Source organism: Phodopus roborovskii, unplaced genomic scaffold (genome assembly GCF_943737965.1).
Source record: "Phodopus roborovskii unplaced genomic scaffold, PHOROB, whole genome shotgun sequence".
In the NCBI taxonomy this organism is placed as follows: domain Eukaryota; kingdom Metazoa; phylum Chordata; class Mammalia; order Rodentia; family Cricetidae; genus Phodopus; species Phodopus roborovskii.
In genome coordinates this window covers 2,088,400-2,114,153 of record NW_026125577.1, presented here as the reverse complement: position 1 = coordinate 2,114,153, position 25,754 = coordinate 2,088,400, and the positions used below count along the sequence as shown (strand labels likewise).

General features: G+C 43.2%; 1 protein-coding gene across 1 annotated transcript in view; it reads left to right on the top strand.

Annotated features, from left to right (window-relative positions):
* Positions 1 to 24,162, top strand: part of Vit (vitrin) — a 122,671-nt gene extending 98,509 nt beyond the window's left edge. Inside the window, exons 10-14 of the mRNA XM_051177898.1 lie at positions 963 to 1,110; positions 15,702 to 15,805; positions 18,465 to 18,691; positions 20,486 to 20,999; positions 23,731 to 24,162. Coding sequence (XP_051033855.1) covers positions 963 to 1,110; positions 15,702 to 15,805; positions 18,465 to 18,691; positions 20,486 to 20,999; positions 23,731 to 23,909 — 1,172 coding nt within the window. The 3' untranslated portion in view covers positions 23,910 to 24,162. The remainder of the gene's footprint in view (positions 1 to 962; positions 1,111 to 15,701; positions 15,806 to 18,464; positions 18,692 to 20,485; positions 21,000 to 23,730) is intronic.
* Positions 24,163 to 25,754: the final 1,592 nt, after the last annotated feature.

Sequence of the window (25,754 nt, the reverse complement as noted above, 5' to 3'; positions counted from 1 at the left end):
CAACAAAGTCATAAAACTATCTTATGAATGGGTGTGTATAATTTTTCCATTGTTTCATCTATGGAAATGAGAACCAATCCACCTATTTCTTATTCTATAATTCTTGCCCCACCCCTTCCATTCTAGCCTTGTGGGTTCTTTTACACACCACATACTTTGACAAAGAGTGAGAATAAAAGACCACAAGTTCTCAACACTTGGTCATGGCAAATCCCCACATCTGGGAGTGGGTACATCTTATTTGTGTGGATATGTGTGAGGGATAGGGGCTTAAGCACACATATATGTGTAGGTGTATTCAGCCGTGTGCATATATGTATGTGGAAGTCAGCAAGTGTTGTCATATGCCTTCTCTATCATTCTCCACCTCATTCCCTTAGACAGGCAAACAGGATCTCTCACTGAGAGTGCAAGTTGCAAGTTGCTATTTGGGATAAAATAGCTGGGTAGCAGACTCCAGCAATCCTCCTGTCTCATGCAGTACTCAGGGATATACACAGCCACGTCCAGCTTTTAATTTGGATATTGGTGATTCCAGCTCAGCTCTGCATGCATGCTCAGCAGCACCCTTGCCCACTGAGCCATGGCTTCTAGGAGACTGCACTTCTGAAGTCTGAGCCTGAGACTCCATCTTGAGGTTTTTCTCAAGCAGCACTGGGTATTACTGTCTTCTGAGGTCTATAGGGGTGGCTAATCCACAGAACCCTAAAGCAGGATAGAAACAAGAACAAGCCCAAGTGTCCAGAACCCTGGTACTCGGGGGAAATGTAGCCTGCACCTTCTGCCTCTTTTCGCTTTCTTCTCATTGAATTCCCTGGGCTTGTGGTGAATGAAAACCACAAGGTGGCCACTTGTGGAGAGAGCACTGACAGCCCTAGGTGGGAACACTGAGAAAGACAAGATGCCCAACTAGGAGCACTCAGAGCCAAATGGAATCACAGCACCTTTTTTCTATTCCTCAGACTGCAAAGTTGACTTGTCCTTTCTAATTGATGGGAGCACCAGCATCGGCAAGCGTCGCTTCTGGATACAGAAGCAGTTCTTAGAGGATATTGTCCAGGCTCTTGACATTGGCCCTGCTGGGCCTCTTGTGGGCGTTGTGCAGTATGGGTAAGTGAAGCTAATGCTCTTAGCCTAGTTATCGAGTGGCATTGCACAGCTAACTTGAAGCCACAAATATCAATGTGTCTTGAAGTGCTGATTTACTCTTCTCTAATGCAAATGTAAATTAAAAAACAAATAACTGAAGCAATGCAGCCGCCACTGAAGAAGTACGAGCCTTCCCAAAGAGAAGGTTAGTAATCCATGCTTGTGAGTAAATGCCATTTACACTCATGGTTGATGTAGGGGATATTAGTTGTAGAAATTAAGAGTGCTGAGTGCAAGTAGTTAGGCTACCATGGGTTTCTTTATCTCTCAACAAAGAAAGCTGAGACGCTTTTTTGTCTTGACTGTGAAAACATTTGTTTGAGAGGCTGCAATCTGGGCTGCTCTTATTTGAAGGTAATTTGATAGCTGCCACAGTGCTTTAGGTTGTGTGTTCTCTTTTCTCCAAACAACTCTGAGCTTCTGCACTGAACTGGTAAAGTCCACCAGGTGACAGGGAGTCCCATGGTAGAGAGAGGGGCTCCACCAGTCTTCAACACTGAGATGACCAGCCCCAGTCCATCTGATTATTTCATTAAGGGTAAGACTTAAGGGGCCGTAGCAACACTCCAATCTCAACCATTTTTCCTCAGTTTACATATGGATGGGGTCCTCCCTACAACAGATTACAGATTTGACAGAACATTATCAAAAGAAAAAACATGCATACATCTCCTATTTGTGAGCATATTTCACACAGGAGGTCAAGATCATGCTACTCACAAAGACACTTTGGATACCCATGATGCTTTTCTTCCACGCATACCTATAGCATAGCCCCTGAAACTGAAAAGCAGCACAGAGCTCAGCGCTCTTGCTCCAAAGTTTCACCGACAGTGTGGCCATTGCTTCTGAAAAACATAAGCTCTCCAACATTCCAATACCTCCATTCATTTCCCAGCTGGCAAGCGCCCCATAGGTGACCTGGAGCAGTGCATTCATTCGTTGTGGTTGTCATATGGAGGCATTAGCATGTTCTACTCTGAGTTACTAGAAAAAAAGTGAAAATACTTTCTTTTTCAAATAACTTATTATATGTATACTTTTAGAACTAAATTCTAATATGTTTATTTCCATCTCCTATTTCTGTCAGGAAGAAATTAGTAGCTTGGTTAACTGGCACTTGTAAGTAGTTAGGAGTCAGTTATAAATAACTGATCTGTTATTGTAAGGTTTTGACTTGAAATCAGAAAAAAATAACAATGACAAAGAAAGTGGCTTTCTGGTTATTGTTTCCTTATTCTCAAAATGTCAACCCATTTTCACTCCTATGTTATTTTAAGATAGCAAATGCCTTCCTACAAAGAGCAAATGTAAGTATTTAGTGCCAGATGTTCTAGTCAATTTTATTGGAGAATTCAAAGCGTGCTGTGTTATCTTGCATCAAAAATGGTTGGTTTCAAAGCTTGTGTGTACCTGGGTTTCTGTGTGATATGAAAATAAGGAGATGAATCAGTCAAGAAAAAAGAAGAATAGCCCAAGATGTTGCTGTGTGCTGATAATAATGAGGGTTAAATTATAAATGTAGCAGGGAAGCAAGATCAATAGAAGTTTCCTTCTTCCCCACTGTGGTGTGAATGTGGCCTCAGAGTTTATGTGTTGGCAACATTACCATCAGAGAACAGTGATACAAAATGGGGACAGCCAGGGGTGCTTATCAATGGACTCATGTCATAATCAAGGGATGTAGTTACTTATCGAGTAGATGGGCTTGATATGAAAACGGCGTTGGCACTTCTTGCCTTTGCTATCTCAGGCTGTCTGACATCTACCATCTGCCATGGATGACAGAGCACTAAACCCTCCCCAGAAATAGGGTCTTCAATCTCCAAGAATAGGAGAAATAAATTTTTTTTCTAATAAAATACCTTATCTGTAGCATCATGATATAGTAACACAAAACAAAGGAACACGGCCCCTCCTCCAATTATCTCCTTCACTTTCCTAACATGATCACCATTTGGAAGAAAGTACTAACATCCTTACCTTCCAATTTCACCTTATAAACAGACCTTTTCATCACTCAGGGTGCTTATTATTTAATTTAAAGCATTTAGGGCAAATGTGTGTCTGCCATTTTATGTTCAATATAAACTAATCTGTCATCTTCACCTTGTCTGTAGCAGGGTGAGGAGGAAAGCATGGCGAACTGCCTGATGGGGGATCTGAATTCTGACCTTAGCCTTGCTGGGGGACCTTATGCAAGCACTTAACCTCTCCGTGTAAATGCTGACACCTGTAAAATATGGGGTCAACTGATGATTTATTAGGTTTCCACCAGCCCTGGCATTGTATAATTCAATGGCTGGCTCAGAAGATAGTCAATAAATGAACATTGAGCTAACAGGCCAACAGGCTGTTTCTTCTTGCTTGCACCCCCTCCCCCGGTCCTTATTAGGTAGGCTGATCCATGAAATGAATGGTTTATACAGCCTCTGTGGACTGAGAGAAACCAAATAAATTGGAGGGTGGCTGGTAAGGCTGAAGGGAGTGGTGTTATCCAGCGGAAGTTATTCTTTATGGCAGGTACACAGTGGACCCACCTCCCATCTCTCTTCAGTTCTCTCATCACTAAATGGCATTAGTACAGACAGAGAAAGGGGGTGGCTAGGAGAGTAGACAAGCTGCTGCTGAGCTCATGTGTGTGATTTTGGAAAGGGGAAAGCTTGGCCAGTGGGCACTCTGATTCTTCGCACAGCCTTGGGATTCTCACCAGACCCAGTTGCCTTCTGTGTGAGTTGGGGTTCTCCCGAGAAACAGAACCAATAGGAAATAGGATTATCTGAATAGGTTTATTTGATTGGCTTACACAACTAGAACCTGGATAGTCCCACAGAAGCTGCCTGTGGGCTGAAGGGCCAAAGAAACAGTAACTACTTGGGCCAAGAAGCTACAGCCTCAGAGAAAGAGAAACCGATGATAGAGACTCCATCTGAGACCAAATGCTAGAACTCTTCCTGGAGAGCTGCTGGTTCGAGTCCACAGGCAAACACTGAAGGAGCTGGCATCTACAGGCAACAGCAGCAGCAAGAAAATGTAGCTCATGAAAGAGCAGCCCCTTTCTTCTGCTTTAAGACTTCATTTATTTGTCTTTTATGTGTGTGAAAGAGAGAACACGCAGGCGCACTCATGCTGTGGCACATGGGTGGAAGTCAAAAGATAACTTGGTCCTCAATTCTTCTATCATGGCCCTACAGACCAAACCCTGGTTGCCTGACTTGCATAGCGAGCACCTTTACATAACCAAAAATCCTGCCACCCTCTTCTCTACTTCTTCCTTCCATCCCAACCCCAAGCCTGCCCAACGATAGCACACCCTGGATGGGTCTTCCTCATAGCCACATACTAATATTCTTTAGAAACACCCTCTCTCGCTGCACACCCAGACATATGCCCTGTGTTTTACTACATAGCAGGTAAAATTAACTACCCCACTCTCTGCACTCACACATGCAGTTAAAATCATTCCTTTATCTTGGAATCACTGAGCCTGTAGGCTCTTGGTTTTGCCTTGCCGTAATGCCCTAAGATCTCTAGGCCATGCCAGGAATTGCCTATCTTATCAAGAGCAGCTGCAGAAGAAGGAGTGGAGGTTGAGAGGGAGTAGAGGAAACCCAATGACCAAATGTCTCCACCTCCCTGCCACTGCTGCATGCAGCTTCCTGACGCTGAATTAGGATTTTAGATTTAGACTCTACAAGAACTAAATTAAGAACTGTGAAGACTTTTGCCAAGTAGTGATGGGAAATAAGAAATGAAAGCCCTAAGTGAATAAATTTGTGAAATGCACAATGCTGGATTCCCCGGGAATCCTAACTGAAAGATTCCTTGGGATCAAAGAGCAGACCCACAGGTAGCCTAGTGAAGTGAACTGTTTGTTGAGGTGTGTTCACAAGACTGACTGTAACTGCTCTCGCTCTCTCTCTCTCTCTCTCTCTCTCTCTCTCTCCTCTCCTCTCCTCTCCTCCCCTCCATCTTCCCCTCTCTTTCCCTCTCCCCCATCCCTCTCACTTTCCTTCTCCCTCTCCCCCTCTCCTCCCATCCCTCCTCTTCTTCCTCTCCCTCCCTCTCCCTCTCTCCAGTGTCTCTTGAGCTTGTTGCTTGTCCTCTCCACTCTCCTCTTAGAGAACAGCATCCTTTACCAGGCTCTTGCTTTCTGCTTCTCCAATACACTCCACCTTGCACTGGCTGCCTTCTTTCCTGGGGTCCAGGCTAACAGAAGGTCTGACCTTCCACAGTACTGGTATGTTCTCTCTCCCCTGTTCCTTCACTACAGAGTTCATAACCCATGACTGTGACATCCCGTCAGCAGCCATGGTATTCCTCCCACAGTCAGTCATCACATGCCTCCTCTAAGACAGGTGGTATTTGGTGCAGACTTAGAAATACCACATGGCTTTCCTAAGAATACCCACTAAATGCACAACCACAGAAGAGGGCAAATTCAGGCGGGCTAGTCCTTCAAATGTCAAACAAAATAAACTTCAAAGGAAGACTTGCTCATCCTCCAGGAAAACTGTTTATAATTGATGCTTCCCACCATCCCAAAGAAGGAGATTCAGTGCTGGAGCCCAAGGCCAAAGGTCAAGGCCCTGTCTTGCACATGCATTCAAAAATTAAAATTATATAAGTGGCAGGTGTGTAATTGCCCTTAATACCAAGGGGTGCACTAACAGAGTGAAGCAGTCAGAGCTCATTGTAACAGGTAAACTGTAGCAGGCAGGGTGACTGCAAACAGTGTACAGTGTGCCTTGTAGCTCAGCCCACATCCACAGGCCCTAGACTTCTCATAATTTTTCATTCCAGACCCATAAATGGTCCCTTGGTCTTTATCACCAACTCTAGGACCTCAAAATAGGAAAAGCGGCTTTGGAACACAACAAAATGCTAGTTTTCTTCATTTAAAAATAACTGTTACTTTGCTCTAGGGTTTATGGCAGCTACCTCTCTGGTGGGCTGTGACGTGGGCTACACCTCCTATATTGTCCTGCTTTTCATTGCCTGACTCTCAGCCTTGGAGATTTGCCTTGTGTGGAGCCCCAGGCATGCTGGAGCCTTCTGTGGATCAGTGGTGCCACCTATCTGTGGACAGTCAGAGTTCAGGGAGGAAGTAAAGTGCTGACATAATTAGAGAAGGGTCACCTTGCTGACCCATCTAATAACACGTCTGGGAACAGAAAACCATCCCTAGCTGTTGTCCACTAAAAGGACACTAACTGGAAGGATAGAGAGATGCCTATTGCAGGCTTGCTGTGTGCTGTTTAGGCCTCACATTTTCTACAGCAGTGATAAGAAATAAATACAGCGACAATGTATTCACACAGCTACATTACCTGTGCCTACATCAAAGTAAGGATTGGGAGGGACTGGGTATGCAATACAGCAAGAATGTGACTGGCAGATGTGAATCACAGCACACACACACACACACACACACACACACACACACACACGCACACACACACTACTTTTCTGAGTGAGAAAGGACAGCCTAGACTCTAATAACTACAAGTTGACATCACTCAAGGAGCTTCTAAGAACACTTCTCACTTCCTCCCAGGCTGTGATAGATATGGGCCCAGATATGCAAATCTGGAATCAGACAAGCCAATAAGGATTTGAAATGGATACTTTAACCTCCTATTCCTGGAAACTTGATCTGCTGTCAATGCAGAGAACTGATTCTCCACAGAATTACCTGGGACAGTGGTTCCCATAGGAGTCACAAGTCAGATATTTGCATTATAGTTCACAACAGTAGCAAAATTGCAAAGTAGAAACAAAATAATTTTATGGGGGGTTCCTCAACACGAGGAGCTATATTAAAGAGTGACAGTATTAGGAAAGTGGAGAGTCACTGGCCTAGGAGGTCAGAAATACAGGACCTCAGTCCTTATGTTGTTTCTCCAGCAGCAAGTCTACATGTTAACATGACCCAATATGACCAGAGCCACGTGAGCTTGGGAAGATAAGCTGCCTAGACATCCCACCACTCACTGGGAAAGGGCCCCCCGAATGTGGTTACACATTAACACCTGGTGTTCCAGTTGCTTCTGGAGGAACTCTGGGGTTATCATATAGAATGTCTCATTTCTTCCAGCAAAGAGAAGACAGATTTATTTGCTACTCTTTGGGAAATACTGCTATTAAGTACATAAAAACCCATTGAAAAACTCAGTTCTGGAAGGCCCTAATTCCCCTTTTCTGCTGCCAGAAAATACAAAAGCCAGTGGCCATTTGTAAGGGTTGTTGTACAAAGTCCCTCAGCAGGTTGGCCTGAGCCACTTGTGCTCAGGCTGGCAGTAGCTGCTCCAGTAAAACTCAGAGCTACTGAGAGGATGCATGCAGAATCATTTTCAATATGAACTCTCAAGGGGCAAAGTTGTCACCTCCCCTGCAGCTACCAGTATGTTTCCTGGGACTGCTTCCTGATCTTATAGGCATACTTCATTTCACTGGCCAAGTTCATACCATCCCCATATCCCACAATGAAAAATAAATGGCTAAATATAGATTATTTTATAGTAACCTACAGGCACTGCCTGATAAGAGGAAAACATTTTAAAAGATTCTTGCTGGAGGGACTGTGGTTAGCTAATTTCTCCCCTGGCATAACATTATTTTGAGAGATTCATCCTTTTGTTGGGCATATCAGGAGGTAGACCAGTAGACTGTAGGACATCAACAGAACAGAGGGGTTAGGAAATTAACAGAAGTCCCCCAAAATCCAGTGCCTCCAAAATCTCCCTAAGAAGGAATCAATAGATTCTTTAGTTTAGAAATTCCCAGGCCAGTGTCTGATTTTTCTTCTGGAAGATATTAAGTAATCAATGGTTTAACAAATGTCCCTGATGAGTTTTACCACCAAGAAGATGTGGATACACTGTTACCCCTCTCACCCTGTCCCCAACCCAAACCCTTAAAAGAAACCACCTCTACTCACCTCTGACAGATGTCCTTGTTTCCAAACACTCTCAGCCATTTGCTGGCATGCAAATTAGCCCCTTCTGTGTATAGCAAACTTCCTGGTCCTGAATCACTTGCTTTATATTAAATCTAACTCTTCCAAATGTAGATAAATTTCATGTTTTGTCCATTAACTATAAACCTCATTTTCTCTCTTGTTTTTCAAAGTAAATCTCTCTTCCTGCTGAGACAGAAAATGTGGCTTCATTTGATCAGAACTTATAATAAAATTAAAAATTCAAATATTTCCTACACTAAACTATTAGGAGAATAATCTTTTCAACTTTATTTAAATGGACTCTGTCTTCTCCTGTTTTCTGGTTTGTTTTGTTTTTACAAAGTACCTGATGGCTGTCAGTTTAGAAGGAAGATAATCTTATTTAGCATTTCCAGAGGTTTGGATACATCCCTAGCTTTTGCCTAATTTGGATGAGGAGCTCATGGTGTTAACACAGGGCAGGGGCTAAAGGAAGAATGGCAGATGAGATAAATTCTGAAGAACTATGGGAAGGTGCCAGGATCCTCATAACAGCCCATTCTTGTGGGAACTATTCCAGTCCCTAAAGGCCTGCATTAATTCCTTCCAAGATGGTTCTCTCATCACTTAATTACCCTCTACAAGGGTCAAGTCTGCCACCCACTTGTCTTAAAGAATCTGCTATGTCAACGCCATCACTTTGAAGACCAAGCCCCCAGCACATTAACTACTCCAGACAAATAGCATCAAAATCGTAGTAACTCTGTCTGGTAAATAGCCAGATGACCATGTCAGGCAGCCAACCCATCCATTCTGGAAAAGAATATATACACCCACACACTTCTTTGTTCTTTCCTAAGGGAGACCATAACTTAACACAGGCTAACAGCACACTCATTCCCTTAATGTAATATTTTTGTTAGCATATTTTTGTTCACCATGTAGTAAGCCCATCTGTCCTTTACCACTGAAAAAGATTATTCACAGAAGTTTCATCTAAGTGATTTGATTACATTTTCCTGGGAGACCCTTGGTGGACAAGTTCCATGTCTTTGCCCATAATCATCATTGATTCAGCCATTGGGAAAGGTTTCAGAGGTCCCTGGTCCAGCCTTTTAATCCACTAAGATAATAAGTATATGTAATGGAGTTTCTCCTCTTTAGGACTCCATTATTGCGGTAAATAAGGATCAGGATAAACAAATAGGCCGAATAGATGTTTATTCAGGGAGAAATAACTTACAACCTAGACAGATGAACACCAGGAAATTCAACCCGATCCTCTCCTGTCCGAGTCACGCCAGAAAGAGAGCCTTTCCTGGCCCCCTCCGACCTCCTTCCACAGGTCACTTCCACCCATGGCTCCACCCCCAATGGGCGTGGTCAGTGCCACAGAAGGACTATCTCACTACAATTCCCCTTTTAGTCTAAAGAAAAGATTTAGGCTTAATACAAAACTATATACAAAACAGTGAATAACAAGTGTGCTCCAAGAAAAGGAAAATCGAGAACAAAATGACCTACATATCTAGTCCTAGGGTGAGGGCATAATGGAGTTTACAATAGAGTTGTCCTAAGCTGGAAAACGTAAGTCTAGTACCTAATATATCTAACTAGGAAGAGAGAATAATAGTTGTGATAGTTTAATCTTCAACCTCATCAAGACCTGAGAAGGAAATTAACAATACTAGAGTAGACAGGAAATGCGGATGGACAACTTTCAAAAGGTGCAGCAAGGACAGAAACAGCAAGCCACCTGAACAGTCACCCTAGGTCTCACAGCGACGTTGTTACACCCAGATTTGGCTAAGGCCAAGAGAACTTGACAGACCACAACAACAGCAGGGAAATAGAATGGCTGTCTTACCCTGACTTGGCAAGGACAAGCAGTCTTCTATATTTGTCTCCTGCAAGCACATAGGACTGCATGTCCAAATCAGTGGTCAAGGTGGGGGCAATTCTATGCCCAACAGGCCATTAGCTGAGTCGAGATTGAACTCCAGCAGGAGCAACAACAGTGTCCAACATATTTTCGGGAAAGTGCACGGTGCTGTCAGGAGCAACAGTGCCTCATGTCAATGGAGTACTAATATTAAAACATTTAAATGCCATGTTCTGCATGTCTATGAAGTGATTGAAGATTAAGCATCTATATCTGACTAATCTCATAGGTACAGGAAATGTGAGTGAAGATAATCTGTAATACTCGGGAACTTAGCTAAAAAGACTGATTAAAACTTTCCTGAGTAAAGCAGGAACAAATACTTAAACAATATAACTATTTACATATACATACATGTAAATCCCTAAAATAGAGGTAGAGTATAAGTGTCAAGACAAGAGGTAGAACTATAAAGGGCAGCAAGATAAATATCCCAAATTGTATCAATATACAAAATGTCTTGAATACAAGAAAAGTATACATACATAGAATATGGTAAAAAATAATGTGCATAAAACATTGTAAGTGGAAATATTTAACACAATATAACAAAATATAAACTTAATTTTACATAGCTTACCACATAAGAATACACAACAATGTAAGCTGTAAAATACTATCTCATTCTTACTCAAATTCTCAAGAAAATAGGCTAATCTACCTATATCCCATCTAAACCATACCTTTACCAACCATTCCCTATTCCTGTCTAAAAGATAAACCCGAGTGTAAGCATCACCCAATCCCAAATAACTAAAACCAACCCAAAGACGATGACTATTATCCCAAAATTCCAAGGGTAGGGAAAGGGGGCGTAGTCATATTAAGATTACTTCCTGCTGAAATCCCACTTCTTACACCAGATATTGCAGTAAATAAGGATCAGGATAAACAAATAGGCCGAATAGATGTTTATTCAGGGAGAAATAACTTACAACCTAGACAGATGAACACCAGGAAATTCAACCCGATCCTCTCCTGTCCGAGTCACGCCAGAAAGAGAGCCTTTCCTGGCCCCCTCCGACCTCCTTCCACAGGTCACTTCCACCCATGGCTCCACCCCCAATGGGCGTGGTCAGTGCCACAGAAGGACTATCTTACTACACTCCATAGTCTAGTTAAAGAGGTAATATTTTTAAAGAAATGACATTAAGTAAAATGAGAAGCACCTTTGATCAAGTGTATGAATAGAGGGGCTATGTGCCTCTGAAGATGCATTTGAGTATGGTGTGTATATGCTGGGAGCTCTAAGCAGAGTACTCTACTGCACAGAGAATGAACCGAGGAAGAAGGCACAGGCCTTGCCTTTCCTCATGGGTGCATTCCACAGTTACGCATTCCCACCTTCATGCTAAGCACTGGGCACCCTAAATCAAGAGGATCACCTGCTCTCAGGTCATAGCTGAGCCTCCGGATTTGTGCATTTGCCTATGGGCACACTGGCTCTCTCACTGAAATGCACATTCACTTTAATACCACATCAGTAGGCTTTCACGGCAATATGCTGAGGTGGCAATATGCTGAGGTGGAGGAAATATCTAGTAACCTGATTAATCACAGTTGAATGAGGTAACAGTCAGCCTACTGACTGAGCTCTTTCCTCAGGATCATTTTCATAGTTAAATTACTATGTACTCTCTGTCCCTGTCTGTCTGTCCCTCTCTCTCCCCCCCCCTCCCTTTCTCTCCCTCCCCTACCTTCTTTCTCCCTGTGGGTGTATGCTTTGCTGCAGTTACTGCTATTTTAAAAGATCTCTCCATGCCCCAAGTGGTTCACACTTTTCATCCCCAATCATGGGAGGCAGACACAAGTGGATCTCTGTGAGTTCAAGGCCAGCCTGATCTGCATAAACAGTACCAGGCTAGCCAGGGCTTCCTAATGATATGCTATCTGAAAACAAGACAAAATTAAAAAAAAATGGAAAAGAAGCTGGAGTGTGGCTCAGTGGGAGGACACTTATTCTAATTTCATTTCTGATGCTGTGATAAAATACCCTGAGAAAAAGCAATTTAGAAGAAAAGGGATTTCCTTTTAGTTCACAGTTCCTGGTTATAGCACAATGTTGAGGGGAAGTCAAGGTAAAAATTCAGGGAGAGAGAATAGATGAATGCATGATGAGTACTCGGTTAACTTCCCTAGTCTTACAAGGTCCAGGGCTCCAAACCAGGAAATGGTGTTGTCCTTCCCACATCAATTAAGACAACCAAGATAATCCCAAATAGGCTTGCTCATAGGCCCAGCTGGTCCAGACAGCCCTTCACTGAGTCTCTTCCCAGGTTGCTCTAACTTGTGTCAAGTCAACAATTAGAGCGATCACAGTACATGTATAGCATGACTCCACCACAGAGGAGAAAAACAAGAGGCTCAGGGACTGCATTGCCATGAGACCATAAGTCAAAGACCTTTAAGTCACATCACACAGCCATGAGATGTTTGAAATTTTCAGCTACTGTTTTATTTATGACACTCCCTTTCAAAGGGACCTACTTCTTCCCACAACCTCAAGTTTTCACTGCCTCCTAATAACACCATGAGCACCAATCTTAGCACCCAAGCCTTTGAGAGACAGTCCAGATCCAAACAGAACCTTAGTCATTCAGTAAAGAGATCAAAATCCAAATCTGGGAACAGAACGGATGGAAAGAACCAGGAGACAGGTAGGCAATGGGTCTGACTGGGTGTGACATTTGTCAAAAAGAATGCCAACTGCTAGATGGAATAGTGAGTCATGGATATACAAAAAGGAGTGAGGTTGAATAGAGAAGACTGGAAGGAGAAATGTCTTCACTTTGGGAACTACCAAACCTTCTGATGGAGATGTGTGGCAGCCATTGAATATATGCCCTGGGCTCAAGAGCAGGAACTTGTCAATGTGTACTGATCACTGTGAGCAGATTGAGAAGATGTGCATGATGAAGAGACCTGGAGTAAAGATGTTCAGGCATGGGACAAGGAGTATTGTGTCTTTGGCAGTGTTCATATTTGGCATGCACTGTGTGATGGGCTATACATTAGAGAGAGTTGAGGCAGCTGGGGCTGGGGGTGACAGAAGAAAAAGATACAGAAACAGAAAACTGGAAAAGTGTGCTCAGTATTTCACTAGAATATAGGAAATCCTAAAATGAATGAATGAATGAATGAATGAATGAATGAATGAATGAATGGATAGATGAAGAGTTCATTGCTTACATTGTAATCAAATCGTGCATTTTTCTTAGCATGATAAACAGTTCTGGGGTTCAAGACTAGGGCACCAGCATCAACTCAGGTCTGGTGGATCTCTCGAAGACTGCATGCCAGTGGGAATCACATTGCCAGTCAGCATGCCAGAGAACAGTTCAAAGTTCAACCTCACTCTTGTAATGACTCACAGGTACTCAAGGCTCTGCCCTTTGTCACCACAATCCCTTCCAAGTGTCATTCCCCTAGTAACCTCAGCATGTCTCACCAGGCCTGCACTCAGAAAGAACCCACGATCTCTTACCACTTCCACTCTAAGCACTAAACTCCCAACAGGAGAACTCAAAACAATATGCAAATCATAGCAAGGAACTTTATTCACTCACTCATTCATTCGGTCATTCATTCATTCATTTTTGATGCTGGGTATTGAAGCAAGAGCCTAACACATGCTAACCAGGCATGAGTTAACTTTGATGCTGTGGCCCAAACCCTGGACCTTGTACCTGCTAAACCCATCCTTACATCCAGAGCCCCTGAGGATTGTTTGAACAAAGCAGTCTTACTGGCAGAGTTAGAACAGAAGGAAGAGTCCTCTGGCATGCTATTACTGGCTCTGCATCAGCTAATGGAATTTCATAACAGAATCATGAATAAAAGTTAAGGCCAGTAGAACTGCTGGGACATGAGGGATGGGAACATGAGGGTTATGTGAATAAGTGTGTGGGGTTTGAGGTCAACAGCTGGAGGTGAAACACCACTTCCTGAACTTCTCTGAAGGTTGAGGGCCCTTCAGACTATTGTCACCTGCCACTTAGATAAGTATACCTTCTGGACATAACTAAGATCAGCCTGAGACATAGAGCAAAGTTTGGAATAGGGAAGGAGGAAGGATGGGGAGGAGGCAGAGAATGCCTTCTCAGTCTGAAGTCCATCCTGATGGCTACTTCCCTGTGGACCATGCTGGGGTATCAAGGATAAGCAAAGAGCACACTACCAGGCACTTCAGAGTATTCACCCAAAACTGCCCAAGCAGCTGCTCAGTACTGAGCTTTGGTTGTTTATGGTAAAGCTTTTGAAAGACTTGGTCCCATAGCCTGTATTAGCACTGTAATTTGCAGGCTCCCTGGTTCAAAAGCTAAGAGTTTCAAGATGACAGCATCTTTGAACAAAGCGAGGGCTCATTGAAGGATGCAGCCTTTGTAGCTGTATAGGATGTGTGCTTGGGGGCTCTGCCTTTGGATGAGTGTTGGTGCCTCCAGAGATATGAGCTCATCTCACATCCCTGCTGCACCATGACTGAGGGTGCACACACACCTGGAAGAAACTTCACCCTCTGGCACTCCTCCACACCCTCTATATGACAGTTCCAAACCTGTTCTCATTGCTCTCCCACGCATTCGTACTCATTTCTAGAGAAGGGTCATGATTCCTTCTCACCAGTGAACTTGCTCCAGATCTGCTCCAGCTGTCTTAAGATGGCAATGACCTTCTCATGGAATTTCAGTCATGTCACCTACTTGCGGGAGTCACAAGGTGAGACAGGTACAGTGGTCTTTCTGGCTATTCATTGTTGGTTTCAGTGCTAGGGGGCACCCAGGGCATGGCCAATAGGTCTCTGACCACCCACGGAGTGGCTAAAATCTAAGGCTCTTATTGCAGAGGATCTAGGCAATCCAGAGACATTGAAAAGTCACTGCTATAAGCAATGTAATTGTTGTGTTATGGTATTATGTTTATGTTTTTATAATGCTTTTATCTCTGAGGAAGTTGAACTCTCTGCTGAAGTTAAATGATTCTTCAAGATTATATAGCTAGATTGAGTGGAAAAATCATTGTCTTGAGTTATGTACTCTCTGATGACCCCACCAGGCTCATAGACATTTGCAACCTAGTCATCACACAGTGGCCCTAGTTAAACCAAATGGATCACAACAACAAGCAAAAAAGGCATAAATCTGGGAAATGAACCAGTAAAGGTTGGATGGGGTATGGATGACAGTGATAGGAATGGGAAGAAAATAAAAGGTGTTAGAGGAGGGAAGATGGTCAAAATACATTATATACTCATATACATACATACATACATATATATATATATTGTGTGTGTGTGTAAGATGTCAAACAACAAAACTAATAAAAGAAAAGGAAGTTCATTACTGAGGAGATAAACTAAAGACAACTTTTCTCCCTGCTCTAAGAAGAAGCAAAAAGATTACACAGCTATGACATGACACAGTCCAAAGTAGAACTCAAGCCTTCCAAGTCTGTCCCAAGCATCCTGCAGTCCCCATATCCCCTGTGGAGGAGCCCATCCTCCATGCCTCGTCATCAGTCATCACCGTGTCTGCCTTGGAACACTTCATGAACACAGACTCAGGGTTTCTCCCAGCACCCATTTTATTTGTACATGAAGGCATCAGCCATGATTTATTCCTTCCTCTGAAGGGAATAACTTTCTAGCCAACTTTTCTTTCTTGTTCTCTTTAGAGACAGCCCTGCTACCCAGTTTAACCTCAAAACCCACATGAATTCTCAAGATATGAAGGCAGCTATAGAGAAAATTACCCAGAGAGGAGGCCTTTCTAATGTAGGTATGTGACCCAGATTCGGGTTATTCTGCCTGGTTACCATGGTGCACCTTCTATGTGACTGTCTTATAATATTCTATATTGGAGGAGGAGAAAAAAATAATCCATCAAGAAATGACACATACCCTCTGTATCTTTCCTAAAGTATTTCCCTGGATTCAGGTGCAAGAATGAGCAGAACACCTATGCCTCAGAGTTCCTTGCTTCTTTGGGTTGCAGCCACATTCTTCGGGACTAACAGGACAGCTGTCGTGACTACTTTGTGGTCGGCCTAGAAGCTACCAACCAGTTAGCATGAAAGTCTGACACTATTCCATTCAGAAGTTCCCTCCGGGGGTCCTTCTCTCATCAAAGTGGTTGTAATGGTGACTGCCAAGAGAAGCAAGTCCTGTGTTTGAAGATGAGTTTCCTGTGACATCTGAACCTTAGAAGGGACAAGTGGCACTAGAAGTCCAAGGGGGTGTGGTTCATGGAGGGGCATAGAGAGGGCTGAGGAAGCACACTGCAGCTCAAGTGTTCAGAAGGACTTCTCAAGGTGCTGTGCAGAGCAAGGGCCAGTAAGGAAGCTGCTACTTCCTCCAATGTCAGAGAAACAGTTTTCACATTCTGTCAAAAAGGCCTCTTCGTGAACCTGCACCCAGCCAGAATGCTACCATGATGAAGGAGTGGAGTGGCATGCACAGCTCACAACGCTAGTGCCTCCCTCCCTTTCTCCCTCTCCCCCCCTCTCCCTCTCTCTCCTTCCCTCCTTTTCCCTCTCCCTCCCTCCCTCTCCCTCCCTCTCTCTCTCTCTCTCTCTCTCTCTCTCTCTCTGTTACACACACACACACACACACACACACACACACACACAAGCAAGCTCTACCCTTACTCCTCAACACCAACCAAACACAGAACCAACGAAGCCAAACACACCACAGTTTCGTCAGCGGAAATAGCAGAAACAAAGTCACAGCCCCTGCCTTGCTTTCATCTCCTAAACCTCCTTCAAGTGCATCAATTCAGTGAACTAAGACACAAAGGACTATGGGTAACCCAGCTATCAAATTTCAGTCTCTCATTTCATGGTGGATGGAATGTATGTGGAGCACTGATTACTGTGGCCTCCATATTTAAGGTTGTCTGGTGGCAGAAATCTTACAGCATCTTACAACTCATGCACATTGCTGAGTGCTTGATGTTATGTGGGAAGGGACTGACTGCTGGCTACCTTAAGCCTCGAGTTCTCAACAGCCATATTTTTTTTCTCTTTATAATGGCATCTCTGCAGCCAGTTCACATGGGTAGTCTAATGCATTTCTCCAACACCTTTGAATGCAGTCATCTGCTGCTTTTAATTGACAGGTAAGATAGCCAGGGAAGCCAGGATCCTGAGCAAACCAAGAAGAGAACTGAATAGAACTGTGTTAGTTCTAAAGTCTAAACAAGGCAAGTTTAACTGTTACTGAAATGAGAATTCATTTGGGGATCTCCTAGAAACTGTGGCCTTTTATGTATTCAAATGCACAAAAACTCCCTTCAGGGGACACACACACACACACACACACACACACACACACACACACACACACACACACACACAGGATCCATAAGATCTAAATTAAGACCCATGCTATGTGCAGTTGTGCTAATTCAAAATCAGCCAGCCATTTCAGTATCCCCAGAAGGACCTAGGACATTCAATGGTAAAACTGGGAAAATTCTGGAAAACCAGAACAGTGAGTTGAACTAGTTGAAAATGTCCTGAGACACTTTTACATTATGAAATACACACATGAGAAAAGCATGCCAGAGTCTCCATCCTTCCTCATAACTGTGACACTCGGCTGAAGCAGGCTGTTGATCTGGAAATCTAGGCCCCAGGACCCTGAATGACTTACAGGGTCAGCAGTTGTCACAGCTAGGGCTAGAATCCAGCCTCTCTGTCTCTAGGAGGTACATCCTTTCCATGGCCAGCGGACAACTAGGACTGGAAAAAAGGCATCACTAACTATGGAAGATAGCTCGTCATATAATAGCTGGACTACTGGGCTCTTTAGACTGTAAGAGGCCAGATGAGGCTAATGTAGCTTCAAACGGATCCCTCCCATCCTGTGTTTTCATGGGCCTGTCTAAAAGCCTGAGAAGAGTCTAATACTCTTATTCCCACCCCAGACAGAAAGGGGCCCATTGACCTCATGGAAGTCTTTCTTCCCTGCTTGCTGAACCCTAAAACTTTCTCTTTTCAAACAAGAGACAGAAGCTCTGGGTTTAAAACCAAAGCTGAGGAAAGACTGTACAACATTGTGAGTGAATTGACTGCTACTGCACCTATGAATAAAGTGATTTTTTTCTTTAATGTATAAAAAGAAGAAACAGCCTGGTGGTGGTGGCATGTGTCTTTAATCCCAGAACTCGGGAGGCAGAAGCAGGAGGATCTCTGTGAGTTGGAGGCCAGCCTGGTCTACAGAATGAGTTCTAGGACAGTCAGGGTTACAGAGAGAAACCCTGTCTCTGATAAGTAAATAAATAAGAAGAATCAGAATCAGAGGAAGAGAAAGAAGAAACAAACAGCTTAAGAGGGAATGAGTTTTTTTTCTAGACCTCTCTCTGCTGCTGTAATATGTTCCTACATTCATCATGACCACGATTACTTCAAGCACACTTTTTCTTTTTCTTCCAGGCCGTGCCATCTCCTTTGTAACCAAGAACTTCTTTTCCAAAGCCAATGGGAACAGGGGTGGTGCTCCCAATGTGGCTGTCGTCATGGTGGACGGCTGGTCCACAGACAAAGTGGAAGAGGTGTCACGAGTGGCAAGAGAGTCGGGGATCAATGTCTTCTTCATCACTGTTGAGGGGGCCTCTGAAAGTGAGAAGCAGTACGTGACAGAGCCAAACTTTGCCAGCAAGGTACATAAAAGTCCAGGGATTCCTGAGTTCAGGAGCCTCGGCACTCCGATAAGTTCTGATGAGCTCAGAGCTGTTTTCTAGAGTGTGCATGAAGCTCCTGAGTAAGTAGTGGGGCCTCCCATGGGGGAACCTGGAATTGTGCTCTCAAAGCCAACACTTATTCTCAGTGTACAACCAGGAGCTTAAGAGCAGGGGACAAGGGCAGTGTCCCCAAAGTCTCACTTCAAACTTCCCCTTGCTCCTCTCATGGCACCGGGGCAACCCAACTGAACAGTCAGGTAGACTTCATACAACACACACACACACACACACACACACACACACACACACACACACACAAGCACATAGTACAAGTGAATACACATGATAAGCAAAGCAAATGATGTCTACACTTCCCAGATCAGAATGGTCATGTTCCTGTGATACTCCTGGGTGGCCCCACACTTGCCCAAGGGCAGTGGAATCCCAGAATTATGCCTTCATACCCACATTACAGCTCTCCTCCTTCAGTTATTATCCAGTCCTAAACTACCTCCCATGCCTCAGATAGTACGTCATCACTGGTCCAATGCCCTTCTGAGTTTCCCCAGTTTACTCTGAAGCATCTTACCAGTCCAGGCTCCTTGCTCCAAATTTCCACCATTACCTGAGTTACCCTTGATTGGAACCCCAACCAACCTTCCTGGTCAAACCTGATAGGATCTCTACATATATACTGTGTCCCAGCCAAACCCATCTCCTGTCCACAGCCAGCACCACCACTGTCTCTTGCCATGACTTTATACAGGCTGTCTGGTAGGATTCCTCCTCTCTACACACCAGCCTGCCCTCAGCTTTGTCCCAGCACTCATCCACCTCAGCTGTGGAAAGTTTCATGAACCACATTTAGGTTTTTATACATCAATACAAAATATTCCCTAGGACAATTTTCAGTTATTTCCCGCTTAAAATAATTTTGTCATTATGCAAGTTCATTTGTAGTCATGAAGTTTGACCCTCCCAGACCCCCACAGGTCTATAGGTCAAGGATTGATAGTCCACGTTCAGGACACAAGCCCAGTCACTTCTAAGAACATACTAACCGACTTGATCAGGCTTTATGTGCTATTCCCTCTGATTTTTCTTTTCTGCATCAAGCTTGGGCACAGACAAATAAACACTCATGTACCTGGAGGCAGGGTTGCATGGCAGACAAAGCTTGGAGTTTAATGGCAGATAAAACTGATGCTCCAATCTCAGGTAGTCAAGGATGTCCCTTCACAACTAGCCCTTTGTTTCATGATGAGGGGTCCCTGTTGCAGGATGAGAGTGGGAATCAAATAAGAGATTGTAGGAGCATCTAGTGGATCCAACAGGTGTGGCCACTCATCAACCATAGACCTCTTTCCGTAGGGAACAGGGCTGACCTGGAAACATCCCTGTTTGTGTATCAGGAAAAAAAACTTAATTTAGTCCTCCCCCATGATGGTTGGTACCCATAAATGCCACACTTATGACTGGGTTCTAGTACAAATGAGTTGAGGAGCCAGCAGAGGCATAAATATGAAGCTAAAGCCAACAATGCACATCTCCCGATGAATTTGCTCATTTTCTACCAAGGTAGGGAACTGGCTGGAGCGAGTCCAGATGTTACTGCAGGGGTCTTGACCTCAGTGGTACCCAGGCAGAAAACTGGAATAAAGTTCATTCAAGAAGAATGACTCTGTAAAACCTGCCTGGTGGTGAAGGGTAATGGTGGCAGGCTTAAGGACTTGACCGCTGAGGTGGACCTCACCTTTCGTTTCTCTCTTCCAGGCAGTGTGCAAAACGAATGGCTTCTACTCCTTCAACGTGCAGAGCTGGCTCAGCCTTCACAAGACCGTGCAGCCCCTGGTCAAGCGGGTCTGCGACACAGACCGCCTAGCCTGCAGCAAGACCTGTTTAAACTCTGCGGACATCGGCTTTGTCATTGATGGCTCAAGCAGCGTAGGGACAAGCAATTTCCGCACTGTTCTGCAGTTCGTGGCCAACCTCAGCAAGGAGTTTGAGATTTCAGAAACTGACACGCGCATTGGAGCCGTGCAGTACACCTATGAGCAGCGGCTGGAATTTGGGTTCGACAAGTATAACAGCAAAAACGACATCCTTAGTGCCATCAGGAGGGTGGGTTACTGGAGTGGGGGCACCAGCACGGGGGCTGCCATCCAGTATGCCCTTGAACAGCTCTTCAAGAAGTCCAAACCCAGCAAGAGGAAGGTAATGATCCTTATCACTGATGGCAGGTCCTACGATGATGTGCGCATCCCAGCCATGGCTGCCTACCAGAAGGGTGAGTGCTCCTGCTATAAATGTGGGCACAAAAGCATTTCTTGAAGGGGTAGAGGACCAGTGTCGTTGATGCATGATGAGGAACTGCCTTTTAATGTATTGGTTCTGTCTGGGACTTAAGAAAATGTACACAGGGTGCTAGAGAGATGGCTCGGTGGTTAGCTCTTGTTTTTTTTTTTTTTTTTTTTTTTTTTTTTTTTTTTATTATTTGGTAGGGGATCTGGTTTAGGTTCCCAGCACCACATGGTGGCCCACAACCATCTGAGACACCAGTTTGAGGGTATTTGACACCTTCTTCCGATCTTTATGGGTACTTCCCATGTGTATAGGCACAAATATGCACACACACACATATATATAAACAGATCTTAATATTTATTTATTTATCTTAAGTGTTCACAGCCAAAGGGAGAATGGTAGGGAGAAAACAGTTCAGGCATCTCTAAGAGGAGGACACAGAGCTGAAAGGAGTCATCCATCCTATTGGTTCCTCAAGTATTCTTGAAAACCCAGAGCCTGAAGGGAATGGAATAGTAACTCTTCCTTTTACACCCTATGGCCTAAAACCCATCCCACGCGGGCATAAGTCATTGCTTGATGAAAGATTTCAGACCTCACGCTTTATTAACTCCAAATCATATTTGTACATTTTACAGAATAACACTGTTTTTAAAGAAATGTAATATTGCAGGTGGCTATTCATTTTTGCTTTGATTTTTTTTTCCAGGAGTGTTTTTTTTTTTCTATATGACTCAGGCTTGCCACAAACACAAAATCCTCCTGCCTCAGCCTTCCAAGTACTGGGGTTATACATGTCACCATACCTAGATGTAAAATACTACTTTTTGGCAATGACTACTAACCAGATTTTGGTCCTTTGGGGGATTTCTTGATTCAAATTATTTTCAAAGATTTCCATGACAAATTTCCTAAGAGGGCTCATGCAATGGCTCAGTGGATAAAAGCATTTGCTGTGCAAGTCTAAGAATGAATTTAACCCCCAAACCTACATGAATATGGAGCACTAACTCCACAAAATTGTCCTCTGCCCAGACACTCAGGTTGTGGCACATGCATGAACTGTGTTACATGCTTAAGAAGCCAAAAAAGATTTAAAAGCATGGAAGATAAACAAAATATTTTATAAATATTTATAAAAATCAGTTGGATTTAAACTTCTCCTGTACAACCCATGTACATATAGTACTTGTCCTAAAAAGTGCAGTGAAAATATAACAAGCTTGAAGAAAACCTCAAGTAATAAGAAAGGGAAACAAAGTGACAGACATGGTGGCTCAAGCTTTAATCCCAGCACTCCAGAAGCAGAGGCAAATTTATCTCCATGAGTTCAAGGCCAGCCTGGTTCTGGGACAGTCAAGGATACACAGTTAAACCTTGTCTCAAAACACTAAAGGACAAAAAAAAAAAAAAAAAAAAAAAAAAAACAAAAAAGAAAGAAACAGAAAAGTGATCTACTGATCACTAGAGCTCTAAGGGGGAGTGCAGAACTTGGCACCACACTTGGTTTTGTTGTTTTTCATCTTTGTGTAATTTGAGTTGCTTTTTAGAATATTCTATATACTTTTATGCCAGGCAGTGGTGGTGCACACCTATAATTCCAGCAACTGGGAGGCAGAGGATCGCTGTTAGTTCAAGGCCAGCCTGGTCCACAGATCGAGTTCCAGGATGGCCAGAGCTGTTACACAGAGAAACTCTGTCTTGAAAAAAACAAACAAACAAAATTCTATATACTTTTAAAGATTTATTTACTTTTTAGTATATATGTATGGATGTTTTTACCAGCAGGTGTGTCTGTACACCGTGTGCATGCAGTGCCCTTGGAGGCCAGAAGAGAGTGTTAGATGCTCTGGACTTGGAGTTATAGACCTTTGTTAAGAGGTTGAATGACCTGGGGTGGTTTCATGTCTTAGTGACCAATCTGAGATTCAATCTGAAAATGAAATGAGGACTGTGTTCCTTGGGGTACCAAGTCCATTTAGGGTAACCATCCATCTGTGTTGCTGATGGAAATTTTTCCCCAAAGTAGTGGCCTTGGGGTCTAGAAAGTCAATCTTCTATTGCAGTTGTGTAGTTTTTACTGGGTGAAGTCTTCCCATCTTTAGTCAAAAGCCAACAAATAGCTAAGCTTATTAAAACCCACAGCTGGCTCCTTGCATCTTAGACAACAGATAGAAAAAAAAAAAAGAATAATACCACAAATTTGTGGTAAAACAGTCACTTCTTATCCATTCTGTACATTAGATGCCCAGCATCCAGTCACTGGGAGGAATACACACTCTGAGACCCTGGGTAATGCCATCCTTGACTCTTTCTCAGTCCCTTGGGTTGTCTGACCTCTGTCTATTATCACTCACTGTCTGTGTCAGTCTCCATCTCTCCCTCCTTTTTTAAGGACCCAGTGGTATTGAATTAGGAGCTTATTTTACTCCAGCATGGCCTCATACTACTTATTTTTTTATTGTGTCTGTAAAAGACCCTATGCTCAAATAAGGCCAAAAGCTGTATTAGTTTTGTTGCTGTTGGTTTAGAGTGATATTCAAAATGTTTGTTGAATGAATAATCACAGTATATTTCCAGAAACTAGAGTCTCGTTGGGGTTCTCTCATTTGTTTCCTCTGGCATATTTCTGATTTGGGGAATCCAGAAGGAAAATATGCATTGTCAGTCCCTTTGCTCAGGGCCATTTGCTTCATGCCATTTTGTCTCCACAGGGGTAATCACATATGCAATAGGCATCGCATGGGCAGCTCAAGACGAGCTGGAAGTGATTGCCACCCACCCTGCCAGGGACCACTCCTTCTTTGTGGATGAGTTTGACAACCTCTACAAATTTGTCCCCAGGATCATCCAGAATATCTGTACAGAGTTCAACTCCCAGCCTCAGAACTGAGGTCAAGACTGTTGGCTGCCTAACTGAGGCATTGTCCCTCTTCCTGAGGCAGAAGAAGTGGGCAGAGCTGGGTTGGAGATTGAGGAAATGCATGTGTTGTTACTATTCTTTGCCATCAGTAGTTTAAATGCTTCAAAACCTGCCTGTTAAAAAGCTGGTCATCAGGTTAAGGGTTGGGTTCAAATGTTGCACTGTCATGAAGACTGCACATTTTGACAGTTGTACATACCCAGAACACAGCTCTTATGACAGTTTGATTTGAGCTTTTATGAGTTTTTTTAATTATTTTTCATTAGAACTATGTGATCATACATTTCTTTTTTTTATTTCTTATTTTATTTGTCATGAGAATGTACGAGTGGCTTAGATAAATGTTTAATAAATTTTCTGATCATGTGGTGAGAAGTCTCTAGGTTTGGGGTGGGGCCATCCTCTGCTATTCCTTTTCTTGCAAAAAAGAAAGCAATAAACACTGGGTATGCACTAAAATGAAGTTGGAGGAGCTTGATCAAACTTCATGTCCTCCACCAAGGACTGGTCTATTGTCTTGTAAAATACACATGCAATGCATGCAAATAATGTTCAGTGATGAACAAGGGAACACATGCCTGTAATCCCAGCTACTCAAGAGGCTGAGGCAGAATGATCACAAGTTCAAGACCTGACAGGTCAACTTCATGGACCCTGTCTCAAAATATAAAATAACCATACAAACAAAAATGACCAGGGTGTAGCTCAGTGATAGAGTCCTTGACCAGCATGCATAGTGTGTTTGATTTTAAGCCCAGCACTTAAAAAATATTGAGAAGATTCCTAAATAAGGATGTCTATTTATTAAAGTTTTATTTTATTTTATGGAAATGTGTGGTGGAGAGATGGCTCAGCCATTATGAGCACTTGGCTGCTCTTGCAGAGGACCAGGGTTCCATTCCCAGCACCTACAAGTCAGTTCACAACCATCTGCAACTCCATTTCAAGTGGATCCATGGCCCTCTGTGACCTCCATGGGCACCAGGCATTCATGTGATGAACAAACAGACATGCAGGCAAAACACTTGTACATATAAAATAAAAATAAGTAATTTTTTTAATGTAATGAATACTGCTCTAGTTGGAGGCAGAAAACAAGAAATCTTGCAAATAAAAACATCATAACAGATGTTAGGTTTGGTTAATTTTGGACTGAGATGTTTTTATTTTTAAAATTGAGGCTATTATCCAGTGAGCAGAATTAACACTAAGCTTATAAGATGTCTTAATTTCCCTAAGCAATACAGCACTACTTAAAAACATTGTGGCTGGCCTGGGAAATGCTCAGTGGGTAAGGTACTTACTGTGAAAGCATGAGGACCTGAGTTTGGCTTCCCAGCAACCACTTAGAAGACAGGCAGAACCAAGTAGATCCTAGGGGCTCACTAGTCTGCCAATCTATCCCAAACAGTTCCAGATTCAGGGAGAGACCATTTCAATAAAGTAAATTGGTAATTAAGGGGGATATCTTGATGTCAATCTCTGGCTTCTATATGCACCTACAAAATTCTGGTTTACAGTGCAGAATATATTAAAAGGTGTCAGCAATTTAAAAACATGAAAACAGCTCTTACAGAGTACAGTCTTCATGAAGTTACAGTGAGTGGCAGACTCAGCTAAGAAACTAAACTGTAGAGAAGGACCAGGGAGCAATCACTCTGCTTGTTTTTGACTATGTAGATAATATACACAAAGTCTTGTTTTCTGTATGGCTTGGATGTTTGCAAATATGTTATTTTAATTTTTCAAAATTGTATTTTGGAAGGTATTCTTGAAATATAATTATAGTGTCCTTTAGTATTTAGGGGGATTGGT